Genomic DNA, 12,671 nt, shown 5'->3' on the forward strand with positions numbered 1-12,671 from the left:
ATTTGTAAAGCGCGCAATCACCCGTAAGGGTCTCTAGGGGCTGGGGGCCGTCGGGACGATTAAGCAAGCTATTGCCCAGAGTCACATGGTGCTGGGCTAATCTGCCACCGGTGCTGGGGATCGAACAGTGATCCCCAGATTCCAGAGTCAGTCGCCCTGGCCGCGGCGCCACACCTCTTCCCTGGGGGTAGAAGATAGCCGGCACCAGGATAGTTTGCTGGGAACTTCGTGTCCGATTCAATAGTAAATATGGAGGTGAAGTGGGAGGGGCAAAAGCCTCTCTAACACGAGCTTGTAGCTCGCTTGAAAACAGAAGTACAGAGGAGGAACAGAACGAGGATCCAGAACCTCGTTACTACTAAGGTACAGGCGCAGGCAGCAGGAAACGGGTAACAACAAAGCCCAAGTCCAAACTTGGGTTAATGGCCAAAGCGGAAGTGACGCGACGCAAGGATCACGGTGCACTAGAACGCGAAGCACTGGTGCGAAGGGGAAGTCAGGCTTATAACTCTTGCCTGACCCCTTTGCACATGCGCGTTACAAGGCATCCATCTTTATTCACCCGCGCAATCTGGTCAGAAAACTGGCAGGCGTGACACTCCTGGAGCAGGTACACTTCCACTGACACTTTAGACCCTACTTGTGGATGAACCTGAAGCAGTTACACGTCCACTGACACTTTAGACCATACTTGTGGATGAACCTGCAACAGGTACACTTCCACTGACTCTTTAGACCCTACTTCTGAATAAACCTGGAGCAGGTACACTGCCACTGACTCTTTAGACCCTACTTGGCGATGAACCTGGAGCAGGTACACTTTAGACCCTTCTTGTCGATGAATCTGGACCAGGTACACTTCCACTGACACTTTAGACCCTACTTCCGAATGAACCTGGAGCAGGTACACTTCCACTGACACTTTAGACCCTACTTGTGGATGAACCTGGACCAGGTACACTTCCACTGACACTTTAGACCCTACTTGTGGATGAACCTGCAGCAGGTACACTTCCACTGACACTTTAGACCCTACTTCTGAATGAACCTGGAGCAGGTACACTTCCACCAACACTTTAGACCCTTCTTGTCGATGAATCTGGACCAGGTACACTTCCACTGACACTTTAGACCCTACTTCCGAATGAACCGGGAGCAGGTACACTTTTACTGACACTTTAGACCCTACTTGTGGATGAACCTGGATCAGGTACACTTCCACCGACACTTTAGACCCTTCTTGTCGATGAATCTGGACCAGGTACACTTCCACTGACACTTTAGACCCTAGTTCCGAATGAACCTGGAGCAGGTACACTTCCACTGACACTTTAGACCCTACTTGTGGATGAACCTGCCGCAGGTACACTTCCACCGACACTTTGGACCCTACTTGTCGATGAACCTGGAGCAGGTACACTTCCACTGACACTTTAGACCCTACTTGTGGATGAACCAAGAGTAGGCACACTTCCACTGACACTTTAGACCCTACTTCTGAATGAACCTGGAGCAGGTACACTTCCACCAACACTTTAGACCCTTCTTGTCGATGAATCTGGACCAGGTACACTTCCACTGACACTTTAGACCCTACTTCCGAATGAACCGGGAGCAGGTACACTTTTACTGACACTTTAGACCCTACTTGTGGATGAACCTGGATCAGGTACACTTCCACCGACACTTTAGACCCTTCTTGTCGATGAATCTGGACCAGGTACACTTCCACTGACACTTTAGACCCTAGTTCCGAATGAACCTGGAGCAGGTACACTTCCACTGACACTTTAGACCCTACTTGTGGATGAACCTGCCGCAGGTACACTTCCACCGACATCTTGGACCCTACTTGTCGATGAACCTGGAGCAGGTACATTTCCACTGACACTTTAGACCCTACTTGAGGATGAACCAAGAGTAGGCACACTTCCACTGACACTTTAGACCCTACTTGTCGATGAACCTGGAGCAGGTACACTTCCACCAACACTTTAGACCCTTCTTGTCGATGAATCTGGACCAGGTACACTTCCACTGACACTTTAGACCCTACTTCCGAATGAACCGGGAGCAGGTACACTTTTACTGACACTTTAGACCCTACTTGTGGATGAACCTGGATCAGGTACACTTCCACCGACACTTTAGACCCTTCTTGTCGATGAATCTGGACCAGGTACACTTCCACTGACACTTTAGACCCTACTTCCGAATGAACCTGGAGCAGGTACACTTCCACTGACACTTTAGACCCTACTTGTGGATGAACCTGCCGCAGGTACACTTCCACCGACACTTTGGACCCTACTTGTCGATGAACCTGGAGCAGGTACACTTCCACTGACACTTTAGACCCTACTTGTGGATGAACCAAGAGTAGGCACACTTCCACTGACACTTTAGACCCTACTTGTCGATGAACCTGGAGCAGGTACACTTTCATTGACGCTTTAGACCCTACTCGTGGATAAACCTGGAGCAGGTACACTTCCACTGATACTTTAGACCCTACAAGGGGATGAACCTTCAGCAGGTACACTTCCACTGACACTTTAGACCCTACTTCCGAATGAACCGGGAGCAGGTACACTTTTACTGACACTTTAGACCCTACTTGTGGATGAACCAAGAGTAGGCACACTTCCACTGACACTTTAGACCCTACTTGTCGATGAACCTGGAGCAGGTACACTTCCACCAACACTTTAGACCCTTCTTGTCGATGAATCTGGACCAGGTACACTTCCACTGACACTTTAGACCCTACTTCCGAATGAACCGGGAGCAGGTACACTTTTACTGACACTTTAGACCCTACTTGTGGATGAACCTGGATCAGGTACACTTCCACCGACACTTTAGACCCTTCTTGTCGATGAATCTGGACCAGGTACACTTCCACTGACACTTTAGACCCTACTTCCGAATGAACCTGGAGCAGGTACACTTCCACTGACACTTTAGACCCTACTTGTGGATGAACCTGCCGCAGGTACACTTCCACCGACACTTTGGACCCTACTTGTCGATGAACCTGGAGCAGGTACACTTCCACTGACACTTTAGACCCTACTTGTGGATGAACCTGCCGCAGGTACACTTCCACCAACACTTTGGACCCTACTTGTCGATGAACCTGGAGCAGGTACACTTCCACCGACACTTTGGACCCTACTTGTCGATGAACCTGGAGCAGGTACACTTCCACTGACACTTTAGACCCTACTTGTCGATGAACCTGGAGCAGGTACACTTTCATTGACGCTTTAGACCCTACTCGTGGATAAACCTGGAGCAGGTACACTTCCACTGATACTTTAGACCCTACAAGGGGATGAACCTTCAGCAGGTACACTTCCACTGACACATTAGACCCTACTTCTGAATGACTCTGAAGCAGGCGCCCTTCCTCTGACTTGTTAGACCCTACTTGTGGAACCTGGACCAGGTACACTTCCACGGACACTTTATACCCTACTTGTGGACGAACCTGGAGCAGAAGCACCTCCACTGGCAATTTAGACCCTACTTTTGGATGAACCTGGAGCAGGTACTTGATATCTTAGATACTTTTCTCGACACTGTGCTGGCGGTGACCGACCTGATTGGATTTTGAAACATAGTTTTGGACAAACCAATTAAAATACTGGATTAACATTTGTTATTTCTATTTTTAGATGATATTGATTCCAAGTTATCAGAAATCCTAGACGCACCGGGTGAGTATAATTGTTAAAATTACATTCCACAGACATTAAATAATTGAATATTTATCTGATGCCAGCTTTCCCTAGACATGCAGGATTGTAATGTGGAGATGTGTGTTGTTCTCACCACACTGGTTTGGGGTGTGTGTGTATATGCTTGCATGTGCACGTGCCTGTGTGTGTGTGTGTGTGTGTGTGGGTGTGCGCGCGTGAGTGAGTGTGTGTGTGTGTGTGTGTGTGTGTGTTCAGAAAATCCTCTTACCTGGTGGTTTTGAACAAACCTGAAAATGCTTTTGACCATTGAGAGAAGGGTGTCTGCTTTTCCAAAGAGCCTGTCAGAGTTAGTTTACCAGCATTGGCAGCCGTTATAGACAATTAGCCCAGTCTGTGCTGGACTCAAAGTCAAATGATGGAGTTTGCAGCAGACCTGCTGATGGAACGGTTTGTGAAGTCAAATAAGTCATTTTATTGCCTGTACAGTTTTTTATTGTATCTCTTTACTACTATCTTTAAAAGTCCTCCTCGCCTCTCTGACCGGGAGGTGAACATCACGTAAAGAGGGTGTCACACTGCTTCGTGCCGTGTTTCCATAAGCAAAGGTGCATATAAAAGACTTTTTCCATGAGTGGCACTACGGTGGGGAACGTGTTTTGATTCTCAAGTGTGTGCGGTGCATTGCCATCAGGCTGGGGGCCGAGCAGCTCAGGGTTAGGGACTATGATAAGGAAGTTTATAAGGGTCTGTTCCCTCGTCATCCACCAAATATGGGAACATTTATAGCCTCATTTAGAGTTTGATGGACAAGCGCGACTAAATTCCAGGGGGCATATTTACAAGGAGCTTGCACTGGCATTGAGTAATTTATTTTGATGCACCAGTGGCGCTTTCTTTGCTCCATATTTACAAGATGATGCATCTAGGCAGATGCGTCACTTTTCATCAGCATGCTTCTGTTTTTAGCTTTGTCGAAATCAGCTGTGTCACATTAGAATTAATATATACAAGGTAGGCATTCCCACGTAAAACTGATGCAGTGGTATTTATGACTTTTTGGAAAAGTTACGAATTGTCGGGAAACGGGCCGCTGCGCTTGCATTGCATCAACATTCCCATGCCTCTAAATCCCTGGCTTAGGAATCACTCATTGACTGTGGCTTAGGAATCGGAACAGCTCAAGTTCCTTCCAACAATATAATCTGCAAGGAAATTACAATCCCTCAACAGGCAAAAGCACACTTAAGGTAGGTAACACAGTAAATGTCACAGAACACAACATTCATGACTTGCATCCACACACATAGTAGACTCACACAATATGTCACCCATACATACATAAGTATAGTGGTACACAGAAGTGCCCTATGCCCACTTGTATGCAAGACATACAGGACCAATATAATAGAGTCCAGGGTGAGTTTTTCACCTGGTCCCCAGACAGTAGGCTACTTTTTCCAGTTAATACTGACGCATTGCCTCTTCTTTTTTGATGCATTGCTGTAGGTGATTCAGCCTTATATCCAACTACAGAAATGTGCCACTTTTGGGCCTGATGCCTTGCGGCATCCTTCTCGGAGACCCATCAGTATTTCTAATGCATCTGTGGGCGCTTGTGCCATGGAGTCCCGAATTGTAAATACAGCGCATCCATGGCATCATAAGGATTTTTGCAGCAGGCGCAAGTAATTTTGACTCAACGATGCGTCCTTTCTTGTAAAAAATGCCTGCCAAACCCTCAATGTGTACGCCTCAGTTTGAGATTAGTGAACCTTAAGTTTTCAGTCGAGAGAAAACTTCCACCAATGGCCGACAGAGTAGAGGCCTTTGGAGTGAGGATAGGATAAAACGGATCCCCAAGCAGAATAAAAAATACACTGTTAAATTAAATCATTGCATTTGAGAACCACCAAGCCGATTAAAAATACACAGTGAAATAAAAGGAATTAAAAAGTCTAAAAACTATTATAAAAATACGTATGAGTTTGACGGGTGGAAAGCAACCCTTTCTCTACCATCTAAAAAGCTCCCCGTTATCCCCCTTCAACCATTCTTCGTATCCAAAAGTAAGGACCAGACTGAGAAACAGGTTAACCCGGCCCTGACCAGAGGATCCTTTTAGACGGGGTGATTCAGCTAAGGGAGGTACCCGGGTCTGAGGGACCCTAACAGCATGGCTACTGAGTTCATAAATTTCACAAAACGAGCGGCCAGCTGGGCTGACTCTCCTCTCAGGCAAGCTTCTATGGTGCCTCTGCAGGTCCTGACATTTAAAATGCGCCATACCGGACACAAAAACTTCCTTAAAGGGAGCAAATTGTCACAGATACAGAGAACGTACATTAATGCCTCCTCTTCCTTAGAGCAGAGGCGACATTGCCTATCAGACTCATCCCAAGTCTCTGCGACCAGAACAGTGTGATTTCAAGGCGATGAGTCCAAATCGCAGACACATCAATTGACTTTTCCTACTCAGGCCAAGGTGCAAGGAGAGATAGGACAGAAGGGATGCTGACTCTTACAGCGCGGACGCCATCCCTCCATGTGCCAATGTCTTAATTACCCATGCATCATGTTCCCATGATATTAGCTTTGCCTGTTTAATCAGCAATTTGGCTGCAAGGGCGGCAGCAGACCGCTTACCCATATGTCAGTTGCCCCCAGTGACTCTAGGGCGTGATTTGATTACTGGTGCTAGCTTGATGTAAGGGTATTTATCATGTCACAAATGGTACTCTTCTAAGTATGATTCTTGGCCTGTTTCACTTTGAGGCTGTAAGCCAGAAACTGTGCGTTGGGTACCCAATGTGGAGTGCAGTTTGGGAGTGAAAAAACTCTTTGATAACAGGAAGACCGCTCTGTCCAGCCAATTGGCCACTTTATCTCTGAATGGCATGGTCCCATAAGCAATAGTGGGAGGAGATTAACATCCCATTACCTTCAAGAGAGGGGTTAGTTCAGGGTTCATCAGAGATTATTTCAACTCGCGGAAGGCCCATTCTAGGGAGTTTGCTGTCCCCTATTGGACGTTAATGTGTGTTTTTTGGGGATATGGTCCCTCATACCCCCAAATACTTTTACGAGTCAACCTCTTCAATGGCCTTCCCCTCAATGAACCAAGATCCTGTTTTTCAGTTTACGAGAGATTGTCATTACCTTTGTGTTTGTTACATTGATTTCCAGGTTGTTGGACCTGCAGGAGCTGCCAGTGCATCTCAAAGCTTTTGAAGCCAATTGGAGTTTGGTCCACAAGGATTTTATCATCCACATACTGGAGTGATTGGACATTGAGGCTAGCCCTTTTTTGTGTGAAATCCCCTGACATTGCCAGGTGGCTTGGCAAGTCAGCCAGGTACAGATTAAATACTAGCGGGCCAGTATGCAACCTTGCTTCAGGCCTTTATTTGTCCAGATTTTTATCTGTGGTGATCCATCCGGTGCTGACTCTTATCTTCACCCATGTGTGAGAAGTTAGCCTGGCATATGATGTCCACTGTTCTAGTGGGCACCTTGCACCAGTCTAATCAACCCTTATTGATGGTGGTTGTAAAGTCAACCTTATAGACAAGCTATCCTAGTGGTGGCATGGACCAGCAGTCTTAGGCTAAAACTTCAGAGAGCATGTGAAGCAAGCTGTTTTAACAATTATAATCCCTTGAGTACCAAATGAAAGGACACCACACAAGGATTATATCAAATATATATGTCTTTATTTCTAACACAACCCCTATGAACTCTTTATGAGGTCAGAGATCGAAGTACATCACAAGTTACTCAATTAACATACGATAAGTTGCACAAATACAGTTATGCCCTAGGGGCCTCACAAACCATATATTAAGTAAGTGGTATAAGAACCACGACAGAAACAGTGAGTAGGCCTAGGGAATCGATGGGGCTACACTAAACAACCAAAGGTTAAGAAGTAGGAGGCCCACGGGAGACGCGTGCAGTGTCTAAACACAGTCGCGAATTACCCTTGACTTATAATGGAGAACGAAGAAGTTACAAAGTTACTGTTTAAGGGCACTTCCAGATGGACTACGGCAAAACCCCTTTAGACTAGGACACTTCGAGAGTCAAGACCCACGGGAGCACCGGAGTACTCGTGTTACCTCACCCAGGGAAGCCGGGTACATAGGTACCTTTTGGTGTCGGGTTTCGTCGATCCTTTCAAAGGAGATCTGCAAAGAAGTGCTGCAGGCGCAAGAGGAAGAGTGTCCAGGTGGATCCAAGGAACCTGAAAGCAGAGAGGACAGAGTCTGGGTCACTAGCCAGTGACCAGGACGGAACCGGGAAGGAACCAGGCGATGTCGCAATGATCTCAGGTGAAGAGGTGAAGCTTGTCTCTGCAGCCACGAGGACCAGGAGACGTCGACGATGACCAGGAGCTGGATTTGAGCTGTCCCACGAACGATCTAGTTGACTGTGGTGTCGGTATCCGGACTGGACCCAACAAGCCTTGGCAAACGCAATCCACGCAGGAAGTAAAGATGGGCTTCGGGTCAGATCAGCAAGGTCTGAGGAGCTTCTCCTTTGCAGGGAAGCTGGAGCAAGCCTGGAGCAACCAGGAAAGCAGTTTGGTTTCAAAGGTTTGACTTCAGGAGGCGTACTAGCCAACTTGCTAGCAACCGGGAAGACGCTTCAAGCTGAAATGCAAGAGCGGGCCCCACGCGGCACTCGTGGAGTGTGAAGGGCTGAGCTTCGGTGCAAATGGTGCTCTGGTCTGGGGCTTCTCGTACCCCAATGCACAACTTCGAGTTACCTCAGGAGTCGATGCAGTTAGCAAAATGCAGGATGTCCAGGGTGTCCGGTACCACGTCTCTCGTGTCCGCCACAGGTCTCAGCTATGCTGTGGATGTGAGTCGGTGTCAGAGAAGTCTGGAAGTCCAGTTCCTGTGTCGCTGAGTCTTTGCATTCCGGCGGGAGCATCGACAAAGCAGACCGTCAAGTTACTGGTGGTGCCTGTTTGCACAGGGTGGTCACTCCTTGACCACAAGAGAGATGTCTTCAGTCTTCTAGTCGAAATAGAACGTCGAAAGTCCAAGAGTTCTGTATCAAAGTTTCATTCCAGAATAATCTAAAGTCCAGGAGGCGCAGCTCCTATACTTATACTAAGAAAAGGGGCTGGATTACCTGCTAGGTCCCTCCTATGGGTGGACCTGGGAAGGGGGTGGTTACACCCCTTTCCCTTTGTCCAGTTTCGTGCCAGAGCGGGGCTGGAGTGCCCCAGCAACTGGTTTGAACCGGGCTATGCATGGAGCACCTTGTGTGCCCCAGGCAGTGTCTCAAAAAGCATCTGCCTGTCCCAATACACATCTGCTTGTCTGGGGAGGTGCTGGCACCTCCCTGGACAGGAAACCTATTGTCCAGGCATCCCCTGCCAGAGTTTCGCCCACCAGCAGGAGGTCAGACTTGGGTCTGTGGCAGCAGCATCCATTTTGTGATGCTGGGTCTCTGTTTAACTTTAACCGTGTAAAGCAGTAACATACATGTCTTTTCCCTCTAGAAGGGTGGAATGCTACCCCGCCACCAGAATTGGCGGGGGGGGGGGTAGTATTCCAACGTGTTTGACACCTTACACAACATGTTTTGATAAAGCCAAACCAAAGTTAGCATTAACCGCGAGGATTATAATGCACTTAAGAGTATATGGTATGGCTATATCATAGAACAGCTATAAGGAGATGGTTCCGAAAGCTGCAGAGGAGCTCAGCCCATGCTAGGGCGCCCTCTCACATACAACCAAGCACTCTGCCTCCAGGATTGTCGAGGCCTACCATAGAAGTGACTTATAGGTGCATATGTGTCTATATATATGGGTAGATATCTAAGTAAGGGGTGATTACACCACCTTACCCAAGCTGAGTGATCAGCCTGTGGTGTCAGTTTGGATGGCCAGCCAGGGGTGGCATAACACACGCTGCAGCCCCTGGTAGGCCTTGGATGCACCTATGCCCTGGGTACCTATGGTACACTATACAGGGCTCACAAAGGTGACCCAATACCCAATCAGGTATGTACCTAAAGTACATGGTATCAATTAGGAGAGAGAACAGCTGGGCTGTGGGCCTGATTAGCAGGCCCACAGCCACACTAAAGTAAAAAAAACAGAAAATCACAGCAAAAAGTCGGGGTGACCATAGGAAGCAGACCCTACTCTCCTGCACCATGTGCCAGTGTATAGGGCAACAATAGCATTCAATATGTTTTGAGGATTGCCCCAAGCATTCAGTTTGAACCAGAGTATTCATCGAGATACACTGCTGAGTGCTGTTCGAAAGTCAATAAACCGTACATGGAGAGACTTGCCCTCTGCTGTCTTGATAGTCTCACTCAGGTGGGTCAGGCTAATAAGGTTTTCCTCAATATGGCAGCCCTTTTGAAAGTCAGTCTGAGTCAGGGGTATTAACCTTTTTTCTTCTACCCAAGCTTGGAGCTCTGTTAAAAATGCTTGCAATGCACTTCCCTTCCGTGTCGAGTAGCGCAATCAGGCGATAGTTCCAAGGGCTTGATTGAGAGCCTTTCTTGCGGACGGGTACCAATGTAATGTAATGTAATTGGTGTTTGTATAGCGCGGGTTACACTCCAGGGAGCATCTTAGCGCTTCAGAGTGTGAGAGAACATGGTGGCTTAATTGTTCTTGTGGTGGGAAACCCTTGGTTAAAATGCTAGATCATATTTTTGCATTTTATGTCGGGCAAGGTGTAAATCCAGGTCTTAAGGGTTTTCCTAAAAATTGTTTCTGTAGAGATTTGTCGGAGAGGTGATGGCAGTGAGTTCCATGCTCTGGACCCCAAGACAGCCAGGGCTTTACCTCCTCTGGTTTTAAGTCTAAACTTGGGAATAGTCAGAAGATTTTCACCTTGGGACCTCAGACACCTGGAGGGAACATAGCGTTGGAACATGCTTTCAATATATTTGGGTCCTGTTTTATTCACTGCCCTGAAAGTGATTAGCAAGATTTTAAAGAGCTCCCTTTTATGTATAGGCAGCCAGTGCAGGGTGTTCATGGCAATTGTGGCTGAGGTTCTACTCTTCCATCCCAGCACTAGTCTGGCCGCTGCGTGCTGCACCATTTGTAGTTTATGCCAAGAGTGAGTCCCTCTAGGATTGCGGAATAGGTGACCCCAGTAGATATTCTTGGAATAAGGGAGCCATTACTGTAGCCTCAGCGCATTGTCACCCAACTTGTATACTGCAAAAGGGATGCTGCTTGGTCCAGGGGCACCCCAGTATGTATTGATTTGATGGCTGTTATTACTTGGGAATCATCCTCGACTCCTCCCTCTCCATGTCAAAGCAGGTCAACGCCTTCTCCTCCTCCTGCTACAACACCCTCCGCATGCTCCGCAGGATCTACAAGTGTATCCCTACCAAACAAGAAGAACGGTGACACAGGCCCTCGTCAGCAGCGCACTCTATGCAGGAATCCCGGCCAAACACGTGCGACGACTGCAACGCATCCAAAACGCCTCCACCCAACTGATCCTCAACGTCCCTCGCCGCAACCACATCACCCCGCACCTGAGAGACCTTCACTGGCTCCCCATTGACAAGAGATCACCTTCAAGCTCTGCACCCACGCACACAAAGCACTCCACAACATCGGACCAGCCTACCTTAACAACAGACTCCGCTTCTTCACACCCACCCGTCAGCACCGCTCCGCCAGCCTCGCCCTCGCCGCGGTCCCCCGCATCCAACGAACGACCTCCGGAGGCAGATCCTTCTCCTTCCTCGCCGCCAAGACCTGGAACACCCTCCCCACCCACCTTCGGCAGACCCAAGACCTGCTCACCTTCAGAAGACTCCTCAAGACCTGGCTTTTCGAGCAGTAGCGGCACCCCCCTCCCCTCAGCACCTTGAGACCCTCACGGGTAGGTAGTGCGCTCTACAAATAATTGATTGATTGACTTGGGTCGGGCTTATTGATAACTTCTGAGAGGACCAGCCTTCATGGTGCTGATTGCCTTTTTCACCCCGGTTCTGGCGCCTTGAGGATTTTACAGTCTACACGATGGTCCTTATATAGGACTTTGATGTATGATTTTACAACCTCATATGATTCAATCCATCTTTGATTCTCCTTATTACTCCTTTGGGTGAAGAGAGCTTTACTAGATTCCGATCCTATTTCAGCCCTTTATTCATCGCCTATCCCGGCTAAGCCTTCAAGACATTATTTAGGCTATGTTTTAGGGCCAGTTTTTCATTCCTATTGTTTGCTGCCATTTTGGCGTGGCCAGTGCTCTCTCCCTTACCAGCCCTTCCCAAGTTTCAAAGGTGTTTCTCTTGGTAATCAGCTAGGAGGCCCCATATGTTTGGATCGCTCGCTACACAGTTTACTCACAATTACCCCTTGATCATCACTATTTGAGCAGACCACTTCATTTTATTATTTGGCTCCAGTTCTTCTTGTTTCCCTACAAGTCTTGTTTTAATGCAAATAGGGCATGAGATCTTTACTTCACATATGAGGATTGCATGATCACGGGCAAGAGATGCTATGATTTCAAATGACTTATTGATTGAAAGGATACCCAAATGTAGTCCAGAGTAACCATACTAAAGACATTACACTGTCCGCGCTACATAGAGTGGACTATGTCATGTTTTTTCTTTTCTGTCCACTGCCAGGAAAAACCTGGTGGTCATGAACAAATAAAATATAATGAGCTTACACCACAAGAGCTTCTTCCCTCGTTCCATCCCAGGGTGTAGGAGTATTCGTTTCTGTTAGAAACAAACTCCTCCTTTGAGAATTTGTTTCTGAAAAACAAAAACCAACGTTTGATAGTCACCAAATATTTATACATTGAAGGGACTGCTGTGAAGGTGGATCCTTTCAATGTATAGAGATGGTCACTGGGCCGGTGGTTCCTTTCAATGTACAGAGACGACTGCTGGGCCGATGGTTCCTTTCAATGTACAGAGATGGTCACTGGGCCAGTGGTTCCTTTCTAT

At 47.6% G+C, this 12,671-nt stretch overlaps 1 protein-coding gene across 7 annotated transcripts in view; it reads left to right on the top strand.

Moving 5' to 3' along the window:
* LOC144772195 (NACHT, LRR and PYD domains-containing protein 1a allele 3-like) overlaps positions 1-12,671 on the top strand; it is an 884,004-nt gene that overhangs the window by 750,868 nt on the left and 120,465 nt on the right. For 5 of the 7 annotated variants that reach the window (XM_078656326.1, XM_078656330.1, XM_078656328.1 and 2 more), the window contains one exon: positions 3,681-3,722. The exons of the other annotated variants lie outside the window; for them this stretch is intronic. In XM_078656326.1, coding sequence (XP_078512452.1) covers positions 3,681-3,722 — 42 coding nt within the window. The remainder of the gene's footprint in view (positions 1-3,680; positions 3,723-12,671) is intronic. 7 annotated transcript variants of the gene reach the window in all.

Source organism: Lissotriton helveticus, chromosome 8, assembly GCF_964261635.1.
Source record: "Lissotriton helveticus chromosome 8, aLisHel1.1, whole genome shotgun sequence".
Taxonomy (NCBI): domain Eukaryota; kingdom Metazoa; phylum Chordata; class Amphibia; order Caudata; family Salamandridae; genus Lissotriton; species Lissotriton helveticus.